Genomic DNA, 11,014 nt, shown 5'->3' on the forward strand with positions numbered 1-11,014 from the left:
GGAGGAGCCTCCCCTCCTTGTCTGGAGCATGACATCATTCAGGCCCCTCTGGTTTTGCTGTACTCCTTTGCGGGAGGCCCCGGAGAGCTGGGTACGAGGCGGGCAATGTGCCCCTGGCAGTTGACACTCAGTAGGATGGCGTATCGGGTATCAGAAGTTCAGGCTGTGCCATCCAGCCTCCCAATCCCTAGCTGCCAAGTGGGTGCTCACCTGGGCCCTCCCCTGGGATACTCTGCCTCCTGGCTGTGGAAAACTGGGTGACTGGGTGACCCGCCTCTTCCTGAAGTAACAAGGGGAACTGGCAGATACAGAAGGCCTTTCAGTGGCCCCCATGGCATGTCCCTGTTGTAATTCATTAGCTGCCTTCCGCCCTCTTCTGCCCCAGGAAAGTGCTGGCCCTCTCCTGGGCAGCCCGCACTCAGAGGGGCATCCATCAGCCCTCTCTCCCTCTCTGACCCCTGTGTTCAGAGTGTACTTACTGCAGCTGGCTTTTCAAATTAATAGAAATTTCTAGTTTTAAAAAAGTCACTTTTAGAGTATACTGATAAGCACTTATTGAATCCTAAGCATTTACTGACTTGGCTTGATTTCCAAAGATCTGTCTGTCCGTGGTCCCTGGATGTTGTAAGACAGAAGCAGAGGGTTGTGCCTTGGGTGGCGACCTGCGGAGTCAGCAGTTCTAGCCCTCCAGCTGCTCCAGGGGGAAAGAGGAGGCTGTCTGCACCACCGAGACGTCCAGTCTCAGAGATCCTAAGCGGGAGAAAGAGGAGGAGGCAGTCTATACCACAATGAATTCCAGTCTCGGGATCCTAAGGGTTGCCAGGAGTCCGCTGGGATCACCTGCAGGGCAGTGGGCAGGGCTTGGGTTTGGGGTGGTGCAAATGGTGACTTCATGTGCTGTGAGGTTTAAGTGTTCCCGCGGGCACCTCGGAAGAAACGCTCACCCACCTTCTCCCCAAACTCCAGCCATTGGACAACCCTGTGTGTGGGGTTCCAGCCTCCGCGATCGAACGGGTCCAAGGGTTGGTTGTGTAATTGAGGGGTAACATTAAAGAGACATCAGACAAGATAAAACATTCAAATACTCATCTCCAGGATGGCCATGATCTCAGCAGCCAGGGCCACGCAGAGAGAGAGAATGTATTTCCAGTCAAGGCTTATACATACTCAGGGGACCTGCAAGCCCCCCTAATTGCATCAGAACAGGAAGGGGTTATACATTGTGCTGTGTGCAACAGGAGGGCGTCAAGTTAGGGAAGGCAAAGGGGGGGTGGCACCAGGGGCACACGTGACAGGAGGCCCTCCATATATGTAACAAGATGGGCAGACTCTGGAGTCCAGGTGGGAGTCTAATCTTGGTTGACTTGACCTTGACCTGGGTTGACTTGACCTTGTCTTTGGGCTCTCCTTCAGGGGAACAATCCATTTTCTTTATCAGTAGGGAGTGGGCCCTACTTAGGATGGGATAGACTCCAGGGTCTGATTGTTCTTGATGGCTGATAACTCCCCGCCCCCTGGGAGAAACCTTTAAGCAGTTGGGCTCCATGTGTACAGTCATTGACCATGTGTTAGCAAGCAGCACCTTAGGTTTGGCATTTAATCTTGGGGGACGCAACCTGAGGAATAACCTTTCTGTTTCCCACACCTGTGGATCATTTACTCTGACACACTGGGTGTCCCCATGAGTCAGAATCGCCTCGGCAGTGATTGGTGCTGCCTTCTAATGATTGGGCAGTGTGGTCTATTTACACCTGATAGGCCTGTTGGGGTGGGGGGTGGTGAGGGCCTCTCTCTACAGATGGGAGCACGGAGGCTTCATTAGTCTGGTCAGGTCAGCGGCCTCTCTCTAACCAACCTGACTTCCTAGGAAAGTAAATGAGCTGCTGGGTTGACAAGGGAAGTCACAACTCAGTAGACTGCTGTCCTCCCACCCCAACACCCACAGTGATCCTCAACCTCCCTTGCTAGGAAACCCATGCTGGTGAGTTGTCCTCTAGAGCTGGTCACCGGCCACAGTCCATGGACCACCGAGCTGGTCCACCGGGCACTGTCCTGGGGGCTTGGCCACACTGAGAACAAACATTCTGGCCACGGTGAGGAGGAGACTGTATTCACAGCAAAGAAAAGACCAGCTGTGTGAGCAAGGGAACTCTCATGAACCTGAGACCAGGAGAAATGTGCAAACATCTCCCACTCGCCCAGCTCTACCCGTGAAGTACAGACAGGCAGTGACCCCACGTGGGACAGGCCCCCAGGGAAAGCACCACCACGCACTGGGCTCCCGGGACTGGGTGGTAAGGACCCTGCCTGGCCCTGTGCAGCCTGCCCGGAGGCTAAGCTTCAAGCTCCAGCCAGAGCTGGGAGGCCCTGCTGCAGTGATCATGGCCTCTGTCCGTCCGGTATGTGTACAGTTTACACTATGAAAGCATGCCTTGTCCCTGCTCTGAGCCCCTGTGCCCGGCCACCCTGCATCGGTCCAGCAGGGAGGCCTCTGTGGAGGGCTATTTCCTGGCTGGCCCTCCCTCATCTTCTAGTCAGCCCTGACCACCAGGCATGTTCTCTGGCCCCTCGCACCCATTCAGTCCATCAGTCAGCCGGGGTGGTGGGGTGGTGGGGAGTGGAGGTGGTGTGTGTGTGTGTATTTGTGTGTGTGTGTGTGTGTGTGTGTGTGTATTTGTGTGTCCGCCCTCAGCCTCCGGTTGCCTAGCAGGATCCCTGCAAGGCCTGGGTGACACTCTGCCGGGAAGCCTTCCTCCTATTGAGGACCACCTGGGACCCAAGAATCCCCAGGAGGGGATGCAGTTGGGAAATCTGGCCTGTTGCCTAGCAGCTGACTGCACCTCTTTCCTTCCTTGAACCCTGGTGTTGGCCCAGAGGGAATGGGCGGGCACGGGGACATGTAGGAGGCCACGACGAGTAGTCAGTCCCAGGGGTAGACGGGAGGCCCGGCCAGTGCCTTCTCTACAAAGGTTACCAAGCTCTGTGGGTCACCCCAGGGCTAAGTCTGGCTATAAATACTCACTTCCGGAAGGGATTGCCTGCATCCTGCCACCCTCAGCTGAGCCTGCTGGTCTCTCTGACCCCTTATCCCCGCTGCTGCCCACCTCTCCAGCCTTCTGCACCTCCACTGTGGCTGCTGCCTACCCGGGGCAGAGGTGAGGGAGGCCAGGTTCCCTCCCCACCCAGCGTCACTTGCACCCTGGGCTGCTGTGATGGGGAGGCCCCAGCCTTTGCTTCTGAGAGTCTGCCAGGAACCTCATCTCACCAGCAGGGACATGCTCCAACCTGTCCCACAGTGGGTGCTGCTGCGGAGAGAGCTGTGGCCCCAGCCCTGGGGAAGGCTGGGATGGAGCTTGGTAACGGTATAAATAGGGCCACCTCCCTGCCTGCGTGGATGAACTACTCTGGGAATGCTCTGGCCCCAAGCGTGGTGTCGGGCCCAGGGGCCCAGCGCTGTCAGTCCCCACAGCCACACGTCTCTCTTGGGTCTGAGACCTCGGAGGGAAGGGACAACCTCACTTCTCCCCACCCCACCATGCAGACCTTTCCCTGACCCCCACCCCTGACTGCCCACTGCCACTCTCGGCCCACTGGCCAAGAGCCTGCAGACCTCTGGGATATTCCAGGGAAGCAACTAGCGGCAGCCCTGGGCCTCCTCTGGGGTCTGGGACTCCTCTGGGGTCAGCATCCTTTCTGAGCCAAGCCAAGCCCTGTGAGTCAGGGGCTTGGGAGCAGACACTGCAGCGCCAGGCACATTGGGAGGAACCCCCGCCCCGTGCCCTCCCCTCTCAGCACCCTTCCTTGGGGGTGGTATCGCCAGACACCACTTATTACAGAGGCCCAACCGCGGAGTCCACACTCATTATCCTCCCTGCCCCAGACCCGGTGCCCTCAGCGGCAGCTTGGGAGCCAGCCCTGAAGCGGAGCTAGTTGGGGCCCAGGGCTGGCTCAGTGCCATTTCCACTGGGGCTGTTTTACTGTTTCCAGGTTAGGGTCTGAAACCCAATGGAGCCCCAGCCCAGCACAGACTGACTCTGACCCTGCCTGTCTGCATTTTTAAACAGCACCCTTGGCGGGGAGGGGTTCAGACAAGCCTCTGAGACACAGACCTTCCCTGCTGTCCCGCGTGTTTTGTGGCCCCACCCAGCCCTCCACAGTCACAAAGCCCTGATTTTCACAGCTTCCTGTATGAAAAGATGATCTCTTACTGTTCTGTGTGGGCGTGAGTGAGTGAGGGGGTGGTGGTGTTACAAATCTCTATTCATGGACATTGAGGGTCCGGGCCATTCATGTTCGGCTGCCTTGGACCCGGCACTCACATGGGAAAGGAGAGGTGGAGTAGAAGCCTGGGAGCACACAGAGGTGCCTTGGTCCAGACCGAGCCGAGCAGAGCTGCCAGCACCTGAACTTCTGGAGGCTGTGGGCCTTGGGCTTGCCAGTTCACCATCACCCTCAAACCCCTGCACGTAGCGCCCCCAGACTCTTCCTGCCTCCGTGGCTGCACCCTCAGCTCTTTGCTGCCAACCTCACTTGTTAGTAACCTTCATTTCATGGTGAAGTGAAGAGGAGCCCCTCTTTCTAGGCTCCTCGGGCTGGACTTGAACCTCCAAACCCTGGGATTAGCAGCCTAGTGCTTTAGCCGCTTACACCATGTAGGGACCCCTGGCAGATATGAGCGCTGTCAATATTCGGGGGTTTCTCTCTCCTTGCAATCTTTCTACCAAGATTTAACCCGCCGCCATTGAGTTGTTGCCAACTCACAGGGATGCATGCGGTTGGACTGGGTAGGGCTATCCATGTGAGTTTCTGAGACTTCAACTCTACAGGGGTAGAAAGCCTCATCTTGCTCCTGCAGAGCGGCTGGTGTTTTTGAACTGCTGACTTTGAGGTTAGCAGCCCAACACGTAACCATGCCACCACCAGGGCTCAAGTCTTTCTGGTGTATATATAATTATATATACACACAGTGAGGCAGTCCTGACTTCCTGAGGTAGTTACTTCATACTACACCTTGACCCTCTCTCTTTCTGTCTGGGTAGAGTGTGTGGGTTTGCTTTGTGGGTCTTACCATTGGTGATACGTTCTGTGAGTAGCACCCACTGAGTATAATCTGCTAATGTTCTTGCTCTCGGATAGGATGTTTCCAACCCTCAAAGACAAATCAAGATAGAATTTATAGAGTTGCTGGTAATAGGACAAGAGTGATGAAAACTTAAAAAGCAGGAAGCAGCAAGTTTCCTACCTTGGACTCAGGTCAGAACCCACGTACCACAGAGCGGTGGTGGGAAGCCAGGGCCGCCTGCACATTGTGAACAAAGCCCGGAGTACCCAACAGGGCTGCCGCCCAGGCCTCTCCCCATGTGGCCTCAGAGCAGCGGGTAGGCGGGGCGGGGCCCATGCCATCTCACCAGGCCTTGCTCCTGCTGGTGTGCACTCAGGGGGTCTCAAGGTCCCCTTCCTCCCCACCCCCACCCCATTAAAAATCATGGAAGTTAAACAGCTTTATAGATAAACCTTTGCCCACACTTGTAATTACTTCCTCGTGCTAAATTCTGGGGTTCCCAGATTCCTGAGCTCGAAGGCGTGTGCCAGTGTGGACAGCACTCTGGAGAGCCGCGTCCTGGTGGCACCATGGTTGAGTGCTTGGCTGCTGGCAGGAAGCCTGGGTTGAACTTTCCCAGTGGCTCTCTGGGAGAAGGACCTAGCACCCTGCTTCCTGAAAGAGCCCAGTCTGGGAAATGCCCGGCACCAGCTCACCAGCACCCACCAACACCCTCTTCACCACCGGTTATTTTTTATTCCTCCAACCACCAAACACCCTGCCCTCACCTTGAGTCGGCTCCGACTCATGACGACCCCTATGAGGTTTTACTCTTTAAAGGAGTAAAAAGCCCTGCCTGCCCCCCACCGAGCAGCCAGAGGTTTTGAACTGCTGACCTTGCAGTTAGCAGCCCATCCTGTATTCACGACGTCACTGGGGCTACAAGGTACCTGTATTTCCTAAAACCAAATGGAATTACAATGTTCAGCGTCAGCTTGCTCCTGTGCTTGGATGAAAAGCTCTCTTTCATGTTTGTGTCTGACTCTGAGCCTTGACTGTAAGCCCAGTCAGTGTCCCATCTCTGGTAGCTGCTCGCCTTGAGCCTGGAGATAAGTTTATGTCGTATTTGCCTCCCTGTTGAGGAAACGCCAACATCCCCGCCCAGAGCAGAGGTTGTGCTGCAGCTGCCCTCTGCCGGCTGTGAGAGGCAATGGCAAGGTGCAGGTGAGGAGGCTCCCCACGCTGTCTGCCGAGGCCCATCACTGCCAACTGCCAGCTCCTATTCTAATATTTTCAGCCCAAAAGGCCTTTGGTGGAGGGTGTAAAAATCCACTTGCATCCTGGTCACTACAGATGCTGCTAATTCTTGGAGAGGTTCCCTTGTCTTGTGTCCCCTGTGGCTGAGGAGGAGCTCTGGTGGGGACTGCTAACCGCACGGGCGGCAGTTCAAGTCTACGAGCTGCCCTCGGGAGAAGGACGCGGCTGTCTGCTCCCATGAAGATTTATCGCCGGGAAACCCTCTAGGGTCTCTGTGGTGGTGAGCCTTTGGTGGCTGGGTAGGGCATGCGCACCTGACAGGAAACCATGCTCCTGTGTGTGGAGGTGAGGAACATCTCTCAGGGACACCTGTGGCCTCCCAAAGTGACCTCGGGAAAGGTGACACCTTGGGGCTCTGTTCATTGTGCAGATGAGTTCCTGGTCCTCTCTGGAGGGAGCCAGAGGCATGCACACAGTCACAGCTCAGGTGTCGCACGGGCCTGGCCTTTCCCATGTTAGGGACAGCAGATGGAGGGGGTGGGCAGTAAGGAGGCAGATTTACAGGGGTCAGCACATAAAGCTGGAAGCACCCAGGCATCTGGGGTCATTAATTAGATGGAGATTCCTGAGGGCTTCTTTGTGGAATAGCTGTGATCTTGAGGCAAAAGAGCCCTTTCGGGGAGCCCCATACTAGGAGTCGAGAGAAAGTTAACCCAGGGATCATGAAGTGGAACTGCCTCCTTGATTAAGATAAAGTACACCCTAAAGTACACCCCCAGGGCAGACATCTGTTTGTTTTTAAAAGCACATTGAAGAAAACTGTCCCCACCCCTAATTTCTCCAGTATCGCCTCTTTCGCACCTAACTCTGATCCGTCTCGTTGTGACTTTTGTGGCTGGTGCGAGGTAGGGCTTCTGTGTGGAAAACCTGTAGTCCAAACCAACCCCAGTTATCAACTCTACCTGCGATATTCTTTTTTACTTGACTGTAGCAAGTTTCCACACACGCCTGGTTCTATTGCTGGGCTCTGTTCCATCCTACTGGCCCACTTCTCTAGCCGTGACCCCGGGGGATGCAAATGGCTGTCGCACAGCTAACAGAGAAGTTGTTGTCCGAGTCCGCTCAGAGCCACCTTGGAAGAAAGCAGTGTCAGACAGTGCTTCCGGGCGTGGGGGCCAGCTGATGAAGGCCTGAACTCTGAAACCCCACTCACCCAACTCTTGCAGAAAGCAGGCACGGGGCACGGTTCCACTCTGACACAGGTGGGATCGTGGAAGGGAGAATTCCGTAGGAGACACCTGTTGGGTCAGTGGTTCTCAACCTTCCTCATGCCGCCACCCTTTAATACAGTTCCTCATATCAGGATGACTTCCCAGCCATAAAATTATTTCTGTTGCTACTTCATAACTCATGTTGCTACTGGTATCAACTGGGCGACCCCTGTGAAAAGGTCGTTTGACCCCAAAAGAGGTTACAACCCACAGGCTGAGAACCGCTGTGCTGGGTAGTTCTAGCACTCGGACTCAGGGAGACTTGATCGGACAGGGTAGAACTGCCCTGTGGATTTCCAAGACTATAACTCTTTACGGGAGTAGAAAGCCTCGTTTTCTTCTTGTGGAGCTGCTCGTGGTTTTGAACTGCTGACCTTGCAGTAAGCAATTCACACCCCACAGTGCCACTAGGGCTCTCTCGGGTTCTAGTGCTCCAGCTGCATAATTAGTATTGATCGCTGGCCCTACAAATCCTCTCACTTCGTTCTTCTCTTGGAATACCTCTGTCCTTTGATTTTAGAATCAGCTTGCCAAGTCCTTGAAAAATAAAACAATAAAAAAAAAGAAAAGAAAAATAAAGCAAAACTGAGACTCCCGGTTAGGAATTTATTAGAACTGCATTGAATTTATAAATCAGTTTGGGGAAAATGGACATTTTTATCATCTCTTGAAGCTTTACTTCATCCTATTCTTTCTACTGATTAAGTATGGTTTTTGTTGTTATCGGTTGTCATTGAGTTGAGTTGGTTTAGACTCATAGTGATAACCCCCCTCCCCACCCCCTACTCATATTAAAGCATTTAAATTCTTCTCTGTGGTTCCTTTGAAAAATCTGCTTGCTGAGTCATCCCCAGTCATCTGCTATCCTCCTCATTCATACTCCGAGGCTCCTTCTTCTGGGAGGTGGTTCTCAAGCCCAGTGCCTGTGCAGCCCCCGACCTGAGGCCTTTGTGAACCTGGTTTGCTGGTTCCGGCTTATTCTGCCGAATGGCATTTCCTTGGATATTGTGATTTTCTTCTCCTTTCCTTTAGAAGTATGACTTCATTATTTCCTTCCCTTGGCACATTCTCTCGAACATTCCTGGAGGCCGGTTTGGAGTTGTTTTCCTTCAAAGAAGATTTGCATGCACTACCGCCAACCCAAAAACACTTTCAACTAAAGTCTGACTGAAGATGTTCCTGCCCACACAGGTGGCCTGGCTGCAGACGGCAAAGCCAGGCCAGGACCCACTGTGGCTCTGAAACTCCCCTTGTGACCGGGGGCAAAGACCTTCCTCCTCCACCTGCCCCACCGTCTGTGAAACAGGCTTCCTGGCACCCGCCTCACTACAGCTAGAGCAAAGACGAAAGGGGGTCATTCATGCACACATGTTGAATGAGGCACAGCTGTGCAGCGGTAGGATGCTCGCCTTCCAGGGGAAGACCCCCAGCACCGTTCCCAGTAAAGCCCTGCATGACCAGTCCTCTTCCAGGGCGGTCTGCACGGTGCTGGGAGGCTCAGCAGATTCCCGCTGAGCTTCCAGACAAAGGGGGCCAGAAGAAAGGCCTGGCAGTCTACCAACGCCAGCCTGTGAACGAAGGCCCTGTGGCTCACAGCGGTCTGGTCCAGATGTGGTCACAGGATGGGGTAGGGTTTGGTTCTGTTGTGTGGAGTCGCCAGGAGCTGGGGGTGTGGCTCAGCACCAGTGTCAGAATAGAGTGCTTCGGGGTGGGGGCCAGCTGATGAAGGCCAGAACTCTGAAACCCCTCTCAACCAACTCTTTTTTTTTTTTTTTGCCCTAATCATTTTTTTCTCTTTTCTTCTTTTACATTTTATTAGGGACTCCAACAACTCTTACCACAATCCATACATATACATACATCAATTGTATAAAGCACACCCATACATTCCCTGTCCCAGTCATTCTCAAGGCATTTGCTCTCCACTTAAGCTCCTTGCATCAGGTCATCAACCAACTCTTAATTTAAACATTCATCCAAAAAGAAACATTTAAAAAGTGCTTACCTGGTTCCCTTTATACAGTGGGTGGGCGGTGAGTGTCTCTCCCCCGGGTGTGCCCCACTCTCACTGCTGCTCAGGGGGTGTGAGTTGTGGTGGAGCCCCGTGCTTAATCCCTTGCTTCTGTGGAGCTCACGATGGCTGGGCCACCCCCAGGCTTCCTCCATCTTGAGCATGGTGTAGCATGGTCTTGGCTGGGTAGCAAGAGGCCTGGTTAGACAGCACTGTTTCCTTCCTTCATATGCTGAGGGGATTTGTGTGTGTGTGTTTGGCTTAAAATATGCGCGTATTCTTTGAGACGGTACATGAATGGTGTGTGAAATGTTCCAAACAAGTCATTAACTGGGCTTGTCATTTTTGCTCACACGGGCAACTGCCTGTCATCTCAGTGAAATAAGCAGAAAGTTGTGCAGTGGCATGAAAACGTCCCCAGCCCCTGCTGAAGTAGAGATCAATGCGGTCACGTGAAACTCCAGCTCTGTTTCTAGAGAACTCTAGAGATGCCTGGCCAAGGGGCGACAGTGGGGACCTGGAATGGCGGGGTCCCAGTGGAGGTGGCCCTGGGGCAGTGGGTCACAGCGTCAGGCAGCAATGTGGCCTCAAACACGTGACCAGGTGGGGTTGAGTGAGTCCGGGCCTCAAGTGCCACCAGCCGCTTCCTGATGGGCGACATCATTTTGCACACTGACGTCTTGTTCAGACCCATGTTTTCATTTGCCTGTGGTGAATTTATTGAGGCCGCCTCTGAATGTCTGACACCCGGCGTTCATCACCATCACAGTGTTGTACACAGTTAGATTCTGTCACCGTGGACACGGCTCTGAAGTCCACGGCAGAGCAACCTTAAATCTACAGGCAACAAGCAAGAAGGCATCTGAGTGTGTGACGATTCCAGGATCCCCTTCGGCTCTGAGGAGAGGCCCCTGAGGCCTGAATCCTGGAGAGCCAGCAGGCACACAGGGGGCTGGGCCGGGGGAGGCGGTGTCCTGCCGGGGAGGTGAGGGGCGAAGGGGGCCAGGCTGTAGACGTGCTGCTGAGCTTCCCCTCCTCCCCACCCACCCAGGACGCAATGAGCCCCTGAAGAAGGAGCGGCCCAAGTGGAAAAGCGACTACCCCATGACCGACGGGCAGCTACGCAGCAAGCGGGACGAGTTCTGGGACACAGCACCCGCCTTCGAGGGCCGCAAGGAGATCTGGGATGCCCTCAAGGCCGCTGCCTATGCCGCTGAGGCCAACGACCATGAGCTGGCCCAGGCCATCCTGGATGGGGCCAGCATCACCTTGCCGCATGGTGAGCCAGTGGGTGGGCCCTGCGGCCTCTAGGGTGTGGAGGGAAGCCAGTGGCCAGGAGCAGGCGTGTCCAGTCAAGCTTGCCCGTCAGGGGTAGGAAGCTGGCCAGTCAAGGGGCAAGAGGAGCTCTGGCAATGCAGTGGTTAGCACCTAACT

At 54.6% G+C, this 11,014-nt stretch overlaps 1 protein-coding gene across 1 annotated transcript in view; it reads left to right on the forward strand.

Annotated features, from left to right (window-relative positions):
• Positions 1-11,014, forward strand: part of UBTD1 (ubiquitin domain containing 1) — a 59,858-nt gene that overhangs the window by 46,915 nt on the left and 1,929 nt on the right. The window contains exon 2 of the mRNA XM_075534410.1: positions 10,632-10,859. Coding sequence (XP_075390525.1) covers positions 10,632-10,859 — 228 coding nt within the window. The remainder of the gene's footprint in view (positions 1-10,631; positions 10,860-11,014) is intronic.

The sequence above is a fragment of the Tenrec ecaudatus genome, chromosome 16 (genome assembly GCF_050624435.1).
Source record: "Tenrec ecaudatus isolate mTenEca1 chromosome 16, mTenEca1.hap1, whole genome shotgun sequence".
NCBI classification, from domain to species: Eukaryota; Metazoa; Chordata; class Mammalia; order Afrosoricida; family Tenrecidae; genus Tenrec; species Tenrec ecaudatus.